This window comes from Carcharhinus amblyrhynchos, chromosome 12 (genome assembly GCF_965287045.1).
Source record: "Carcharhinus amblyrhynchos chromosome 12, sCarAmb.v2.hapA, whole genome shotgun sequence".
Taxonomy (NCBI): domain Eukaryota; kingdom Metazoa; phylum Chordata; class Chondrichthyes; order Carcharhiniformes; family Carcharhinidae; genus Carcharhinus; species Carcharhinus amblyrhynchos.
The window spans coordinates 85788474-85807850 of record NC_137335.1 but is presented as its reverse complement, the minus strand read 5'-3'; the positions used below and the strand labels follow the sequence as shown (position 1 = coordinate 85807850).

General features: G+C 45.3%; 1 protein-coding gene across 2 annotated transcripts in view; it reads left to right on the top strand.

Annotated features, from left to right (window-relative positions):
• Positions 1 to 19377, top strand: part of phactr2 (phosphatase and actin regulator 2) — a 123206-nt gene that overhangs the window by 40860 nt on the left and 62969 nt on the right. For both annotated transcript variants that reach the window (XM_080200864.1, XM_080200863.1), the window contains exon 2: positions 15063 to 15230. In XM_080200864.1, coding sequence (XP_080056990.1) covers positions 15063 to 15230 — 168 coding nt within the window. The remainder of the gene's footprint in view (positions 1 to 15062; positions 15231 to 19377) is intronic.

Here is a 19377-nt window from a genome sequence, read left to right as displayed (position 1 = left end):
AATGACTGAAAGAACTCGCCTGCTCTTCTTCAGAATAAAGCCCTCATGTTGTCCCCCGGAAGGAACAGAGGGAGCTTTAGCTTAAGACTTGTACAAAAGACAGTGCAGCACCTTCTCCTCGTTACAAATATGTGTGGATTAGATGGATTGGCCGTTCTGAATTGCCTCTTAGGGGGACTAGCTAGGGTAAATGCATGGGGTTATGGGGATAGGACCTGGGTGGGATTGTAATTGGTGCAGACTCGATGGCCTCCTTCTGCACTGTAGGGATTCTGTGATTACACTGAGAGATTCATCTTGACAGAATGAGAGCTATAATCTTCAGATACGTAAGCACAGTTGTTAACTTGTGAACTGTAATATGAGGCTCTTGTGATATTCCTCATTTCACACCTCACTATCAGGGATACTTAATGAAACTTGAAAGTGCACAAGGTGAGGTGCAGTGGAGAAACGACGTAAGAACAACTGTGTGGAGGGTATTTCTGCAAACATATATCTGTCTGATATATGCTGGCGCTTCCTCCAGCCTTTGGGAAATGACACGTGGTGTTGAGTGGGTGGAGACGGGAGGCAAGGGAACCTCCAGTTAAATCTCCTGTCGGAAAACCCAGGCTGGTTTTGTTTTGAAGACACCTCCTCTTTGCACCATATGTCACAGCTCTCACACTTACTGCAGGAAAAATAAAAGGTGCAAAAGGTGGGAGGAGAGGGAAGCGAGCTGGTGGAAGTCTTGATATTGCTGCATCGTTCTTGGGAAGGATGCCAATAGGGTAGAACCTGTTGTGATTTAATGCTTGGGCGGTTTGTGTTGATGTAAAGGAGTCACGTTAATATCCATTTGCAGCAGATTTTGCCAACATGACCCCGTTAGTTAGACTCATCGAAACGTGTTAAAGCTTTAATAAGTTTTTAGCCTACAGTGATGCTGAATAATAGCTCAGCAAGGATAACCAAGCGCAAGGGCCAAGTGTGTAGTTGCTTAATCCAATGGGATCAAAGAGCTGAGGAATAAACAGGAAGTGCTGGGAAGTGGAATGGTTTGCATTTGGGCAGCACAGTGGTTAGCACTGCTGCCTCACAGCGTCAGGGACCTGGATTCAATTCTGGCCTAGAGTATCTGTGTGGATTCTGCACATGCTCCCTGTGTCTGTGTGGGTTTCCTCTGGGCACTCTGGTTTCCTCCCACAGTCCAAGATGTGCGGGTTAGGTGGATTGGCCATGCTAAATTGCCCCTTAACATCAGGGGAATTTGCAGAGTAAATATGTGGGCTTTCTGGAATGGCCTGGGTGGGATTGTGTTTGGCACAGATTCGATGGGCTGAATGACCTCCTGCATTGTAGGGATTCTATGATTTGATTGGGAGAGAAGAGCAGAGGAAAAGATTTAAAAAAAAAAGATTTGACATTTAAAAAAAGCAGAAAATGCTGGAAATACTCACCAAGTCTGGCATTATATGTGGAAAGAGAGACAGAGTTAATGGCTGGAAATCTCCAGTCTTCTTTGTCCCACTACCACAGCCAATGAGAATGGAGAATTTGGCATCAGCCAAAATTCCAGCCACAGCAGCAGGACTGGAGAATCTCAGCCTCGAGCGAGGGTCGGAGAATTCCAATCAATATTTCAGGATGGTGAGCTTTCCTCGGAAACAGGTTTCCTTTTATATTAAAGACTGGATGTTTTACGTTTTCTAAAAAAAATAGTCACAAGCTGGGAGAATGAGAGTTCACAATTCACACTTTCTGGACAGGAGAGTTTGACGGACAGTCATTGATAGTTATCACCTTGCAATGGTACTTACACAGTTACTGGATTTAACTACCTGAGGCAAGTGTATTGAATGTAAAAATACAACAATGTCCAGAGTATCAGCACAATGCTGAGGACAAAGTCATTTTTAGAAAAGTAATGGCATAACAATGAAAATAATCTAGCAATTTGGGGTCATTCACAGTTCATTCTGCACCTTGAGCTTTCTACAAATTGTGTATTAATAACGGTGATCGTCATATTCAGGTTGTTAATTTTTCAGCAAGAATCTGATCCACTGGGCAGGATTTCCCGGACTTTCAAGCTTGCAAGATTTTCCAGTCCTGCCAATAGTAACGCCCGCCACCAGCTGTGGGATTCCCAGAGGATGTAAACAACAGGAAACCCCATTGACAGTGGCAGGACCTTCCAGTCCTGCCACTGACCAATGGCAGACCACCTCTGCCACTACAAACAATGCCGGGTGGGGGTGTGCTGTTGAATATCTCACCCATTATGTTTTACCGGATAAAGGGATGAACACTCTCGCGTTGGGTTTCTCAAAGTAGAGGGGGGGGAGGGGGTTGTAACCTGCGTGTGGGTCGTGGGGTCATTGAACTTAGATTGCTGGGTGTCCCTGTTCAAAATCTGCCGGATATTCTGTCATCCTGTTCAAAAGAAGAGTGAAGCGTCCAATTCATAGCGTGTATTTGGCAGAAGGCAGTCTGACAATGAAAACTCCTCAACTCAGGTGTTGACATAGCCAGTCTGAAGAGGAAAGGTTTAGTGTTGCCTGATGCAATGCAGATTTTGTGCACTCTTTGAAATGAAAAGTTAAGGTGCATATTCAACTATACAGTAAATCACATCTAGATTGTGACTGTAGCAGCAGTACTGCAGCTTGCCTGGCCAGTGGATGACGAGGGGTGGCCATTGTGTCAAGGTGGGTTGCCAGAAAAGAAAAAGTTTGATAAGCTGCTCGAGTGTTTAAAGGCAGCACATTTCGGCTTCAACAACCATTCCCTCCGTCCACGCTGCAGTCACTCACCAAGCTTCCTCGGGCAGCGCCTTCCAAACCCATGACCTCTACCAGCTAGAAGGACAAAGGCACAGGGAACACCACCACCTGCAAGATGCCCTCCAATTCTGATTTGGAATGTTGCTGGCTCAAAATCATTGGTGATACAGAGCTTGCGTACGCTGAAAAAAGAGATATACTGTCAAAGCATTTTGTCTTGCACTCATCAGAATGGTTTGCAAGAATACCAGTAGCGAAGGGAGCAACAATTTATACTCTTTGAAAAGAGAGAGCTGATTGATAGAAGCCTTAGCATAGCAAATGCAGCAGGAAATAATTAGCTAACAAACTATTGTTCAAATTCCGACCAGTTAGGTTAGTTCTGATTGGTCAAGGGATTTCAATATAAATTGTCACTCCCTTTACTATTGCTATTCTTGTGCCTGTCCTGATGAGTTCAAATGAAAAGCTTTGAAGGCATGCCTTTTTTTTTTGGGGTGTCAAAATCCTGAAACTCCCTCCCTAACAGCACTTGTGGGTGTGCCTGCAGCACAGGGACTGCAGCGGTTCAAGAAGGCAACTCACCACCATCTCCTCAAGGGGCAATTAGGGATGGGCAATAAATGCTGGTCTGGCCACCATATCTCGGAAATTTAGACATTGCAACCTGCTGACGTTGACGAGGTTTTGATCGCAGAACTTCCGATCGGTGATTCCCCACTTGCTGAGAAAAAAAGTAAGGAAATGTCCCACGAAGTGTACTTTTTATAAAAGCAGCTCATATTTACGTGATGGAAAGAACATCTTTGGATGTGTCATAATGTGGAAAGCAGACAGTGCACACAAAATAGAGAGATTGTCCAGTGTGGGATGCCTGAAGTCTTGATGGGTTCTGAGGGGCCTTTGCAAAGAGAGGAAGGGGTAGGCGTGTTGGCTGCAGGTGTTCAAAGATTTTGTCTACACCAGTGGGGGGGGGGGGGGGCGATGGCAAGATTAAGATACAAGAATCTGGAGTTAGTGTATTATAAATTCAGTGATATTTTGACCTTGGAGGGAGTGCAGAGGAGGTTTACTAGGCTGATACCGGAGTTGAGGGGGTTGAGCTATGAGGAGAGGCTGAATAAACTAGGCTTGTACTCGTTAGAGTTTAGAAGAATGAGGGAAGATCTCATTGAGATGTATAAGATGATGAATGGGATGGATAGGATAGAGGTGGAGAGGCTCTTCCCGCTCAGAAAGGACAGTAGGACTAGAGGGCACAGGGGCGGTTTAGAACGGAGTTGAGGAGGAACTTCTTCACTCAAAGGGTGGTGAATCTCTGGAATTCTCTGCCCGTTGAAGTGGTGGAGGCTGCCTCGCTAAATATTTTTAAGACGCGGGTTGATGGGTTTTTGATAGGCAAGGGGATTAAGGGTTATGGGGAGAGGGCGGGAATGTGGAACTGAGCCACGACAGCTCAGCCATGATCTTATTGAATGGCGGGGCAGGCTTGAGGGGCTAGATGGCCTACTCCTGCTCCTATTTCTTATGCTCTTATGTTCATATGAGTCTGGGCTAGGGGGTGGTCAGAGGTTGGGGAGGATGTAGGACTGGGAGAAACTGTGGAAATAAATGAGGAGTTATTTATGAGGGGTGAGTTATATGGCAGAACTATCAAGAGTATAGAAACACAGAGAGACCTAGGTGTGCAAGTCCACAGATCCTTGAAGGTGGCAGCACAGGTAGAGAAGGTGGTGAAGAAGGCATATGGTATGCTTGACTTTATAGGACAGGGTATAGAGTATAAAAACTGGAATCTGATATAGAACGTTGGTTAGGCTGCATTCGGAGTATTGTGTCCAGTTCTGGTCACCACACTACCAGAAGGACGTGAAGGCTTTGGACAGAGTGCAGAAAAGGTTTACCAGGTTGTTGCCTGGTATGGAGGGTCTTAGCTTTGAGGAGAGATTGGGTAAACTGGGGTTGTTCTCCCTGGAAAGACAGGAGACCTAATAGGTGTACAAAATTATGAAGGGTATAGATAGGATGAACAGTGGGAAGCTTTTTCCCAGGTCAGAGGTGACGATCACAAGGAGTCACAGGCTCAAGGTGAGAGGGGCGAGGTTTAACTCAGATATCAGAGGGATGTATTTTACACAGAGGGTGGTGGGGGCCTGGAATGCACTGCCAAGAAGGGTGGTTGAAGCAGACACGCTGGGATCGTTTAAGACTTACCTGAATAGTCACATGAGCAAACTGGGGATGGAGAGATACAAATGAATGGTCCAGTTGGGCCAATGAACGGCACAGGCTTGGAGGGCCGAAGAGCCTGTTTCCTATGCTGTATTGTTCTTTGTTTTTGTTTTTTGAGTAAGAAATCTCTCAACACCAGGTTAAAGTCCAACAGGTTCATTTGGAATCACGAGCTTTCAGAGTGTTGCCCCTTTATCAGGTGAATCACTCACCGAAAGCTTGTGATTCCAGATAAACCTGTTGGATTTGAACTTGGTGTTATGAGACCCCTTACCGTGCTTATCCCAGTCCAACGCTGGCCTCCCCACATCACAAAGAAATGAGAAGCTGGGACAGCAGCAGTGAATGGGTTAAAGCAGCTTGCCTGTTTTTGATTGAATGTTTTAACCCATTGAAAGCGATATACGAAGGGGTACTATAGGTTAAGGAATGTTCTGTTGATTTTATGGCACAGAAACCATTAACCTGGTCGATGTTCTCCTGTGTTGGAGATACCAGCGCTCGCCGTTCGGGCGATGTGTATGTGGTTGCTTTGTGAAATAAGTAGCTGGGGTATTTCCCATGATGCAGATGGCTGAAATCTGCCCCGACTTTTCGGGATTATCAAAATAGTTAAACAAATCGGCCAAATTTCCTACTCTTAATTCATCCATCCATCCAATGGCATCCAACAGTCTGCTGTTTTAACAGAGACTTTTTCTCCAATTGGTCCTGGCTTTCTATTCCCACTACGTGATCTGGAAAATAACTCGTGCTCGTTATTCTCGACAGAATTTCCCGACATTATAAAATGTCTTTGCCTCAGTGGCTGTCCTGTCCTGTCCTGCTGGGAGTGAAACGGAAGACAACCTTATATTTACCCAGCAGCTATTACACCCTTCAGGTACTGCCCAGCCACTGAATCACTTTTATAATGTTGTCTCTGTGCAGGAATACAGCAAGATCCCACAAGCAGCAAGGAGGACTAGGTACACCTTGAGACCATGAGGGGCATTTTCCACACAGCCCCTGCCATTGGTTGGCAGCGGGATCTTTTGGGCCTTTGTTTCCAACAGGTTTTCCCATTGTAATGGACTTCCCATTACCGGGAAACCCGTGGCAAAGTTTTCCAGCAGCAGGAGCAGAAGATCCTGCCGGCGGGAATCATAGAAACCCTACAGTGCAAAAGGAGGCCATTCAGCCCATCTAGTCTGCACCAGCAACAATACCCATAACCCCACACACTTACCCCGTTAATCCCTCTAACCTACACATCCCGGGACGCTAAGGGGCAATTTACTATGGCCAATCCTCCTGACCCGCACAGCTTTGGACTGTGGGAGGAAACCGGAGCACCCGGAGGAAACCCACGCAGACATGGGGAGAATGTACAAACTCCACCCAAGCCAGCAATTGAACCCGGGTCCCTGGCGCTATGAGCAGTGCTAACCACTGTCACCATGCTGGAAACCTTTGGCCCATATCCCTGTCTCCTCCATTTTGGTTTTTCTTTTGCTGGTTTGTTTTTTTTTCTCTACCCAACCACTCACACCTCCTCTGGGACCATCTTTTGCTTCTTTGCCTCTTCCTTTTGGCTTTTGTACCATAAAACCTTTTGTCATTGAATTGTCCCTGTTCTCCACCCTGTCACAGACCTTCCCCATTGTCCTTCCTCCTCCCCCACCAAACGTTTAAGTAGTTGAGTATCTGACATTTCGACCTTTCCTCAGTTCTGAGGAAGGATCATCAGCCTGAAACATCTCTCCGTAGATGGTACAGAACTTGAACTCCTGAGTATTTCCAGAACTTGCTGTTTTTACTCTGTTAATACCTCATCCAAAAGAAGGCAGCTCCCAACAACGGAATGCTTTGAAGTTCCAGAAAGGAAACGTGCCACCCTAGCTGATGTGGGAGAGAGTGGTGTGAAAACTGGCTGCCACATTCCCTAAATAATAAGAGAATCCAGTTGTAAAGAGTCACCCCGACCCTGAAAGGATGTTTATTTTTCCTTTGTCCTTTCCCATGAGCCATTGTCACAGTAAGGTGAAGTTTGATAGAATTCCTACACTGCAGAGGGAGAAAACTCTGCACTAACTCTTCAACACGGAATCTTACCCAGGCCCAATCCCCATAGCACCTCGTATTTACCCTGCTGATTGCCTTACCTACACATTTTTGGACACTAAAGGACAATTTAGCTTGGTCAATCCATCTACCTTTGGATTGTGGGAGAAAATCGGAGCAGTGGAGGAAACCCAAGCAGACATAGGGAGAACATGCAAACTCCACACACACATAGTCACCGAGGCTGGAATTGAACCCAGGTCCCTGGTGCTGTGAGGCAGCAATGTTAACTACCACTCCAAGATACTCTTCCCCCACCTAGGGTCCTCTTTCTTCCCTCTATCAAGAGGTTTCAAACATCATGGTGGCACAGTGGTGAGCAGTGCTGGCTCACAGGGCCAGGGACCTGGGTTCGATTCCTGGTTTGGGTCACTGCGTGGAGTCTGCACATTTTCCCCGTATCCGTATGAATTTCCTCCAGGTGCTCTGGTTTCCCCTCTCAGTCTGAAAGATGTGCTGTTTAGGTGCGTTAGCCTTGCTAAATTCAGTGTGCCTGAACAGGCACTGGAGTGTGATGACTAGGGGATTTTCACAGTAACTTCATTGCGGTGTTAATGTAAGTCTACTTGTGACACTAATAAGTCAAGTTTGACAAAAACCCTGAATCAAACTTTCCTCAATTGTTGAAAACCCACCAAAGCTATTCTGGACACATCACTGTGGGACTGACTCACAAACTGTCACTCACAGTGACTACAGTTCAAAGTAACTTGCTGATAAAGTGCTTTGAGACGTCACTGAGAGTTGTGACAGTCCACTGTATAAAAGCAAGTCCCTTTTCCTTAGTTTTTATCTCCTGTGAAAGCTGGTGGGCGACATTAAACTCAAAACTGACTGTTTATCACACTACCAAACAAAGCAGACCAGGCAAATTGTTGGAGCTTATCCCACGCTCTGTATGTGTCATTCCCTGATCCCTGAAACTGGAAATACTCTGCTCTGCCAGCTCAGTGTCTCGGAGATTGAGGATTCATCCCATCATCTTCTATCTCGGTTCCTCAGGTAGGAGATGTTTGGAATTCCTCCACACCCTCCATCTCTCCCACCTGTCAGAGTTTTCAGCTTGTTAGAATCGAAGCTCTGTGACAAAATCACTGACTAGCCTTCACCTCAATTTTTAAATTCTCAAATTTGGTTTCAAATCTTGCCCTGACTCTCTAATCCCCTTTTATTCTCGCAACCCTCCACAATTTTTGTGTTCCTTTCAGTCTGACCTCTTAGCATCCTAGTTTTAATCACTCCACTATTGGCAGTGGTGGTTCATAGAAACCATAAAATTCCTACAGTGCAGAAGGAGGCCATTCAGCCCATCAAGTCTCCACTGATCACAGTCCCACCCAGGCTCTACCCTCATAACTCTACATGTTTACCCCACTAATCCCTCTAGCCTGTGCATCCCAGGAGACTAAGGGGCAATTTAACATGGCCAAAGCACCTATCTTTGGACTGTGGAGAGAAAACTGGAGCACCTGGAGGAAACTCATGCAGACACGGGGAGAACGTGCAGACTCCACACAGTCAGTGCCTCAAGCTGGGAATTGAACCTGTGTCCTTGTGAGGCAGCACTGCTAATCACTGTGCCACCCTAGAGTTCCAGGGACCTCCATCCTAATTCACTCCTTAAGCTTCTCCCCCTATGTAAAGTTGAATTGTTGCTGTCAACGTGCTGTGGGTTGTCCCACAATGCCGGTACAGTTATGATAGGCTGTATGACCTCCTGTGCTGGGCAATTCCAGGATCATCTCTCTATTCAATAGATTCTGTTTTTACAGTTTTCACAATGACCCAGAGCTGAATGTTGGCCCATGTTCTCTCCCTGGCTTGGATTGTACTGTCCTTGTGAGTCAACAGCTCATTGACTATCACTCTGCATTGATTGGTCATCGCTCTGTTGAATCCGCTGGGCCTCTTCCAGATTTTCCTCTTGCAACGTCAAACCCTGTCACACTTTCATTCCCGACTGCAGAGGCCTTAAGCAGGTTTGTGTTCAGGTTCATCAGCCATTGGCCTGCTCAATTAGATATTCTGTCCAAATGAGTCTCCAATTTCTGAACTGCCTCTTCTGATTTGATGGGGTGACACAGTGATTAGTCCTGCTGCCTCACAGCATCAGGGACACGGATTCAATTCCAGCCTTGGGTCACTGTATTTGTGGAGTCTGAACATTCTCCCCATGACTGTGTGGGTTTCCTCTGGGCACTCCAGTTTCCTCCCACAGTCCAAAGATGTGCGGGTTAGGTTGATTGGCCATGCTAAATTGACCCTAGAGTCAGGGGATGAGTGGGGTAAATGTGTGGGATAGTGGGAATAAGGCCTGAGTGGGATTGTAGTTAGTGCAGACTCGATGGGCCAAATGGTCTCCTCCTGCACTGTAGGGATTCTCTGATTCTATGGCCTTCTGACTAACTTTCAGAGGGCACCATTTGGACCATTCAATTTCAGGATGGCATGCACTCATTCACCATCAGAAACCCCCCCCCACACCCAGCACTGCCACCTCCTGTTGTGGGCTGGGTACCCAGTTAATCCAGTTGAAATCATGTTTCATAGCTGGCTGCTTTCAATCTTGCCACAATCCATTGAAAGTTAATGCATGAGATTCCTGGCACATAGCATTGCTCGCAGCTGGGCTGTATGTCGGTGTAGACTTATATATATTTATATATGTGCGGGGGTGTTTGAGAAATTATTAAGTTGTCTCACCAAGAGTAACCCTCATGACTAATTCTGCTGCATTGTTACATTTGCAGCAGGGATGTTGAAGTGGGACAGAAACCCCTGTCTGTAATGAACCTGGGGTCATCCCAAAGTGCTTCCCCTTCCAGCCAAGGAAGTCTTTTTAAATTGCAGCCACTCCTGTAACATAGGGAGGAACTCTCCAATTCAGCTCCCGCTGCTCCTTCTCCACAGCCTTGCACTTTTCATTTTCCCTTCTCAAACATATATCCAATTTCTTTTTATAGGTTGTGATTGAATCTGCTCTGAGCCACCTATTCATGCAATGCATTCCAGGTCACAACACTTCACTGAGTAAAAACACCTCTTGTCACCTTGCCAATTATCTTAAATCTGTGACCCTCCGCTTACTGACCCTCCTGCCAGTGGAAACAGTTTCTCCTTATTTATCCCATCAAAACAGTTCGTAATGTTAAGTGCCTCTATTAAATCTTCCCTTAACCTATTTGTCAGTGACCATTTGGTGTCTATCTCTCAACGAGGAGAATAGATTGTAGAGTTATCAGGGACATATCAGATATCACCTTCCTGTCACCATCGTGTGAACTACTCTGTTTTTGTGGGATTGTTTTTCTGCCAGTTCAGGGTCAAGTTCAGAAACAAAAAGCTTCTATTTCCATAAGTGAAGCCAGTTTCAAATCAGGAGTGAAACTTGTGCCAGGTTTATAACTTGTTGCGAACAGGTCAGAGATATGGGATAATTTCTTCATTTTCCCACCTCTTGATCGGTGGCAACAAAATCTGTTTTTGAGAGAGAGCGTTTTAACCCCTTGAGTACTGTGAATTTTAAGAGCAGACACAAAGCAAACTTTCGTGTAAATCAAAAGCAGGGATAGGCATTTATTTTCACTACCTGAAACGTAATCACAATAAACTCCCGCTTTCATTCTCACAACACTTGCACACAGACACAGCCACATGCACACACATATATACACACGTGTGTGTGTGTATGTGTGTGAAACGCATGAAAGATGATTTTGAAAGATGATTTTTAAAGATGTAGCGTGCATTGATACGTTTATAAAGAGTTTTGAAAGTCACTATTCTACTGATTTTTCAAGTTGTAGTTTGAAACAAGATGGGTGTGAAAAGAATGTTCCCCATCAGGGGACCTAATCTTAAAATAAGCGGCCTTGAATTTAGGATGGAAATGAGAAGAACTTTTTTTCTCTGAGGGTTGTGAATCTTCAGGAGTCTCTTCCACAGGAAATGGAGGCAGGATTATTCTTGACTAACAAAGGAGTCAATGTGAGGCCACAATCAGATTAGCCATGATCTTATAAAGGGCTGAATGGCCTACTCCTCCTATTTTGTATGTTCCTATGAAATATTGCAGGCTTGAGAATCCTCTCTTTGTGATGAACTCAGGATGGTTTATTACTTGCAAAGATAGACTGTGGATTTTCCCCAGTTGCAGCTGGAGACAAGTTCCTGTGCTGAGGATATATCTTGCAGCCAAAATGAATTGGCCCCACCTTTCTGGTGGATTTTGGGGCTCTCTTTGGATTAATAAGGTTTCTCCTAACAAGCCAGTTTCTGTCATGTGACAACAGTATAGATAATTCAGTTGCCCACGTAAATGGATTGATGATGAGCATTTTGACACATGATGCAGGATATCCCATCAACATTCCAGTCAGCATGTGACATAAGCACAACAAAGATCAAGATGGATTTGGGAATTCAGGAGCAGGTGAGAAGGCCAGTAAGTCCTACAGAGTTTCAGTCGAGCTATTTTTTAATCCAACATCTGTCTTACACAGATCACTGCAAATGAGAGAGTTTATATTGTATTAAAATAGTGCGTGCAGAAATGTAATGTCAGCAGATTAGCAACAGCACTGCAGATAATGCACAAGGGAACTGCGCAAGGATATTTTGGCCTTGGAGGGAGTGCAGAGGAGGTTTACTAGGCTGATACCGGAGTTGAGGGGGTTGAGCTATGAGGAGAGGCTGAATAAACTAGGCTTGTACTCGTTAGAGTTTAGAAGAATGAGGGGAGATCTCATTGAGACGTATAAGATGATGAATGGGATGGATAGGATAGAGGTGGAAAGACTCTTCCCGCTCAAAAAAGACAGTAGGACTAGAGGGCACAGCCTCAAGATAAAGGGGGGGCGGTTCAGAACGGAGTTGAGGAGGAACTTCTTCACTCAAAGGGTGGTGAATCTCTGGAATTCTCTGCCCGTTGAAGTGGTGGAGGCTGCCTCGCTAAATATTTTTAAGAAGCGGGTTGATGGGTTTTTGATAAGAGAGGGGATTAAGGGTTATGGGGAGAGGGCGGGAAAGTGGAACTGAGCCACGACAGATCAGCCATGATCTTATTGAATGGCGGGGCAGGCTCGAAGGGCCAGATGGCCTACTCCTGCTCCTATTTCTTATGTTCTTAAAACCTATGTAATGCATGTAGGCGGTTGCTGTTATTGATGTGCTGGTTAGACGAAACATGATAAACATTAATGATCATTATTAAAAACAAAGCCTTAATGTTAATTTCATTAAGGGTCCAGCCGTGCGAGTGGTTTACGAATATTGGAGCCACGTTGAATTACTTCCTTGCTGAGAGTGTCTCTGCTGCATTCAATATTGTCCTTCTGATTTTTTTAAATGTGCAATGATGTCATTAATATAAGAACTGCATGTGGTTGGGGGTCAGCTGTGTCTTTGTGCTCCCTTGTTTCTGGGTTACAAAGTTGTGTGTTTAAACCCCACTTCCAGAAACTTTAACACAAAATCTAAGTTAACCGACGGAATTATTTTTTAGCCTTATGTTGGGCATCGATTGCCCCATTCCTAATTGCTCTTGAACTGAATGGCTTGCTAGGCCACTTAAGAGCCAACCATTTTTTTAATTCATTTGTGGGGCATGGGTGTTGCTGGCTGCCCAGCATTTATTGCCCACCCCTAGTTGTCTAAGGGCAATTGAGAGTCAACCACCATTGTTGTGGCTCTGAAGTCACATGTAGGCCAGACCAGGTAAGGATGGCAGATTTCCTTCCCTAAAGGACATTAGTGAACCAGATGGGTTTTTCCAACAATCGACAATGGTTTTGCGGTCGTCCGTAGATTCTTAATTCCAGATTTTTAAAAATTGAATTCAAAATGCCATGGCAGGTTTCGAATCCGGTTCCCCAGAACATTGGCTGAGTTTCTGGATTAATAATCTAGCAACAATATCACTAGGCAATTAACTCTTAGATAAGGCAGACCAGGTGAGATTTCTTTCCCTGAAGGGTATTAGTGAACCAGATGGATTTTTACAAGAGACAGGTTCCATGGTCATCATTAGACTTTAATTCCAGGTTCTTATTAAATTCAAATTTCACCATCTGCCATGGTGAGGTTCAAACCCAAGTCTCCAGAGCATTACCCTGGGTCCCTGGATGACTAGGCATCTCTGCTGCATTACACCCAGAACAGATAGTGACAATATCACAACATCACCGTCACCCAGCTGTACTGCTCAGTGCACCATCGAGATCCTGTTCCAGAAGTTTTCGATAAACTAGGATAAATTGATGTCGGGAAATGCAAATTGCTTCATGTGGGAATAAAAATAAATGGGAAGGGGTTCACAAAAAGCTGTGAATCTGTGGGATTCCCTGCCCAGTGAAACAGTTGAGGCTACCTCATTGAGTGTTTTTAAGGCAAGGATAGATACATTTTTGAACAGCAAAGGGTTATGGTGAGCAGGCAGGTAAGTGGAGCTGAGTCCCCGAAAAGATCAGCCAGCATCTTGTTGAATGGTGGAGCAGGCTCGAGGGGCCAGATGGCCGACTCCTGCTCCTAGTTCTTATGTTCTTATTCTCACTTTGATGGAAAGAAAATAATGAGCGTGGAAAATAAAGTCAATGTTGGATGAATTGATGATGAATTGTTGCTATCGCAATATTTAGTTGTAAGTGAATAAACTGGATTGGATGTTGGGGTGTATTACATGGTTAATGTTGAGCTGAAACAGTGAGCTCATTCTGCAGTTTTTACACAGTGTGTCCTTCTCATCATTGCAGTTCTGAAAGGATAAAGCATCTACTGGGGGGGATGCCAAGCCAATGAGTGATTGGGCTCTGAGGAATGATTCTGCAAATTGGGCGTGTTTTCTCCCCTTGGGAACTTCCGATTCCTCCTCTCCCGCCCCTCATCTCCATTACCCTAAATCTTCCCAAACTCTCGCTGTCAGTGCTCCACTCCCTGACTGCCACTCAATCTGTCTGTGGCTCGGAAGTGGAGACAATAAAGATGTTAATTAGTTCCATGCTGCTGTTAAATTCAGTATGTTTCCTGATCGCAACAACCTTCCCCTCCCCTCCTTAATACTGGGGACTTTGTCTACATTCAGACAGATAATTGAAATAAAGGAGAACTGAGTAAGTACATGCTGCTTACATGGAAGATAAACATCAGCATGATCCAGATGGGCTGAATGGCCAGTGCTCCAATTTCATTGTCATTCAATGGAAAGAGATGAGCTGGAGGTTGTGTTTTAAAGATTATAAACGCACTGCATCATGTGAGAGAGAGGACAGGTGGTATTTAACCTGGCCATCACCCTGCTCAGGCAAGGTTGAGACCGACTCCCCACAAAACATGGAGTGCTTCATATGGATGACCTTATCCAGAACATTAGCACCAGAGGACAATGTGTGGTCTTAGGCAGGTAAACTAATCTGCAAAAACCAGGTTTCTGTCAGTGAGTGAATAGAAAAAAAATACAAAAAAGTCATTCAAATACATTTCTTTCAGAAAGTCATATTTTGGCTCACAGTTTATGAGGAGCCTGAGACATTTGGGGTGAGATTTTCCAGCCTCCCAGCTGAGTGCTTCTCGACGGGAGGTGGTGTGTTGTTTGCTAGTGGTGGGATTCTCTGGTCCTGCCACTGTCAGTGGGAACTCCCATTGGTATCACCCCACACCGGTGGGAAACCCAGGGCAGGAGTGCACTGCTGGCGGGTCTGGAAAATCCTTCCAGCGTGAATGACTGGAGAATTCCGGCGATTTGTGTTCGGAGGGAAGCAGGTTCCCAATCCTCTCCACCAATGGGGATTTCCTTGTGTCATGTCTGGATCTGTTTTGGACTCGTTAATAGAGATTAAGCACTGCAATTAATCAATTACTCTGCTTTTGTTGTATTACACGACCATTCGAATGGTAGAAACTCTTGTAAGTGTTGCAGGACTGCAGGGAAATGAAGGATTCACGTGTTTCTCTTTCTGGTTACAGCTGACGGATTGGAAAAATACTCAGTCACAAACTCAGAAGGGTTGCCTCCTGTATCTGGGACACCGCCATTGAAACAAAAAAGCAAGTTGGCATCCATAGGCAAAATCTTCAAACCATGGAAATGGCGGAAAAAGAAAACAAGTGAGAAGTTCCAGGAGGCATCAGCATGTAAGTGACTCATTAACCCCAGCATTGTTAGCGGGCTCTTTGTCTAACCTCACGGAGCGGCTAGGATTCTCTGTCATAGGATACAGTGCAGAAGGCCATTCATCCCATTGAGTCTGCGCTGACAGCAATCCCATCCAGGCATTATCCTTGTAATCCCACATAATCCCCCTGATGCTAACGGGCAATCCCAGCCAGACCTGTTCCCCATAACTCCAAGTATTTACTCTGCTAATCCCCCTAAACTACCCATCTTGGGACACTAAGGGGCAATTTAGAGTGTGGGAAGAAACTGGAGTGTCTGGAGGAAATCCACACAGACATGGGGAGAATGTTCCAACTCCACAGAGACAGTGACCTGAGGCCAGAATTGAACCTGGATCCCTGGCATTATGAGGCAGCAGTGCTAACCACTGGGCCACCGTGCCACCCTCTCAGTGACACTTCAGCTCCATTGGCAACATACAAGGGGGACACAAGAGCTGCAGAAATTGGCCAATATATTTCTCCATTCAGATCTCCAACTGTTAAACTTGTATTGGCTCCTTTAACTGTGGTGATGGTTTGCATTATGAGTTGGTGCCAGGTGGAACGAGCAGAACACTCTGGACTGGACGTCAGCCAAGGGGCAAGCAACCGCATATTTCCTTAACCAATCGGATTGAGAAAGTGGTGGTGAGCTGCCTTCCATTGTAGTCCATGTGGTGTGGGTACACCCACAATGCTGTCAGCGAGGGTGTTACAGGACTGTGACTCGGTGAAGGAACAGCAATATAATTAAACTGGAAAAGATGAGTTAAGGCCCCAAACAGATTAGCCATGACCTTATTGAATGACGAAGCAGGATCAATGGCCTACTCCTGCTCCGAGCTCTTCTCTCATGATAACTCATCAGAATGATGTGTAGTTTGGAGGGGAATCTGCAGCTGGTGGTTCTCCCATGTGCCTTGTGTCAGATGGTAGAGGTCACAGGTTTGAAAGGTGAGGTTAAAAGAGCCTGGGTGAGTAACTGCAGTGTATCTTGTTAGCGATACACAGGGCTCCAATTGTGCATTGGTTGTGGAGGGAGTGAATGTTTATGTTGGTGGATGGGGTAACAATCAAGCGGGGCTTCTTTGTCCTGGATGGTGTTGAGCTTCTTGAGTGGTGTTGGAGCGGCACTTATCCAGGCAAGTGGAGAGTATTCCATCACACTCCTGACTAGTGCCGTGTTGATGGGTGGTCAGACATCGGGAAGTCAAGAAGTTAATTTTTCTCCACAGAATTCCCAGCCTCTGATTTGCTCTTGTCACCACAGTATTAATATGGCTAGTCTAATTCCGAGTCCGGTCAATGTAATTCCCAGGATGACGATAGCTGGGGATTTAGTGGTGCTGTTATCATTGAATAGCAACAGGAGATGTCTTGTTGGAGATGGTCGTTGTCTGGCAGTTATATGGTGTGAATGTTATTTACCACTTGTCAGCCCAAGTTTGGATATTGTCCAGGTCTTGCTGCATTTAGACATGGACTGCTTCAGTACCTGAGTTGTCACGAATGATGCTGAACATTGTGCAATCAGCGGCGAACTTCCCCACTTCTGACCTTATGATGGAGGGTAGGTTGTTGATGAAGCAGCTGATGGTTGGGCCTAGGACGCTCCCCTGAGGGACTCCTGCAGAGGTGTCCTGGAGCCAACCTGATTCACCTTTGATGACCTCAGCCACCTTCCTTTGTGCCAGGTGTGACTCCAACCAGCGGAGAATTTTCCCTTGATTCGCATTAACTCCAGTTTTGCTCGGGCTCCCTGATGTCATGTTCAGTCAGATTCTGCCTTAATGTCACACTCGCCTCACCTCTGGAGTTCAGCTTTTTGATTTATGTTTAAACCAAGTTTGGAATGAGGTCAGGAGTTTAGCGGCCCCAGCAGATTCCAAGCTGAGTGTCAGTAAGCAGGTTATTGCTGAGCAGGTGCTGCCCGATCGCGCTGTCAGTAACACTTCCCATCAGTTTGCTGGTGATTGGAGACTGATGGCAGGGTAATTGGTTGGGTTGGATTTGTCCTGCTTTTTGTGGACAGATAGACCTGGGCAGTTTTCCACATTTTGTGCTGGGGTCAGAGTTGGAGCTGCACGGAGATGGAAGGTGGGTTTATTTTGGAATGACTAACCTAACTTGCTATGGAAAGTTTCCTTTGTATCTACAGTACAGAAACATCATTCCATTCTGTTCATGACTATGGTAAGGTAGCCTGCATCATTCTGAGAATCGAACAATGGAGCAGCCAATCTCAGATAGATACCTCTGCATTTAATCACACATCCTCACAGTCCTTGAAGTCACTCTGGCATTTACACCTAAATAATGATGAGCTCTGTTACCCCCACCCCTATTTGACAACAGTTCCTGACGAAGGATCATCCAGACTACAAATGTTGGCTCAATTCTCTCCCCATAGACGCTGTCGGAGCTGCTGAGATTTTCCAGCATTTTCTGTTTTTATTTAGTCTGACTCCCAGCGTACGTTACTGTTGAAGATGCTACTTCTTTAATGATGAACAAAACTGGGCATGTTGCAGAGACTGTCTGACGAGAGTGAAGAGTTACCTCAGATAAACTCCAACAATTACCATCAGGAGCAGTTTGGCTGCTCAATCATTTCATAACAGCTCAGGGCCAATTTGCTACATTTTAAAATAATTCAGACGCAGCAATTTGCCATTGTTCAGAGATGTGGTGGGGTCCTGGATAGATTCAAGTCTGACTTTGCAAATCGCTCTTAGTGCTTCAGTTGACGACTGAGACTTTGAAACATTTTCCATTAACTCAGCAATTTCTTGGGTTTAAGTTCACCTTCTCACTCTGGGAAAGATTTCTTCTGCACATAACGTGTCAGAAAGTTGTAAATGTCGCCTTTAAAAATCCATTTCTTTCCAGACCTAACATTTTCTTAGAGAATGCGCTCTATGCTCACTAATTCCCTCCAGAGTTCATGTCCTCAATGCTCACATGTTCCAGCCTGAGGGATTTACGTGCCTGTGGTGTTATATTTTGGCCTTGTTCATACTATTCAATGCAGCACGTGTGCTTCCGTCAGTTCTTCAGAGACACTAGAATTGAAATCTGCTGTGAGTTTTAAACTGCAAACCATCTCACAAATCAACCCCATCTCACAAATCCACCCCCGCACCCCCCCACCCCCACCCCTACCACTGCTATTTTAATGATGGCATATTTATTATTACAGCACAGGCAATTTGAACACAATATTGTGTTCATTTCTCTGGATTCTGTGAATTAAATTCTGCCATCACACAGCTTCTCCAGCTCTTGTGCTTGTCTGATATCTAATCCCACTGAAGCAGGGTTTCTTCAGACTCAAGCCTGGGAAGACCAACGTCATTGGCTCTGACCCTTCACTACCAACTCATCGGTCTCCCTAGCAACTGGCCTAGACTGACCCAGATTGTGAGCAACTTTGGTGTCGTTTTGAACCCGGCTTGAGCTTCCTACGTCTGCAATATCACAAAGACTGCCCATTTCCACCGTCCTGCCTCAACCCATCCACTGCTGAAACCTACACCCACCAGTATTAATGATTCCAACATGCACCTGGGCACACTCCCACCTTCTTACTTTGTAAACTTGAACTCATCTATATCTCTGCTAACACATTCTAACTCGCACTAGGTCCTGTCCGTTCATCTTTCCTGTGCTGTGTGACCTACATTATTAACCACCACCACAATTTAAAATTCTGAACCTCCGTTATGAATCCCCTATCTCTGTAACCTCTGGCAGCCCTATAATCCCTCTCAGATATCTACTTTCCTCCAATTCTGACCCTTTGACTATCCCTCCACTGCTGCTGGCCATGTCTGCATTTGCTTGGGTTCTGCTCTGGAATTCCCTCCCTAAAATTGCCTGCCTCATTCCTCCTTTAGGACACTCCTTAAGAATTTTCACTTTGACCAAACTGCCCAAAAATTATATGGTTAGCTTCTTGGAATTCTTCACTGCTTTCAGGGTACTAAATTAATCCAGGAGTAAGAATAAAGAATAATGGCTGGAAATCTGACTTGTGGACAGGCAGCACCTGTGGAGAGAGAACCATTTAACATTTTAGCTCGGTGGACGCTCGCCTTTGGCCCAGTTCTGATGAAAAGTTATC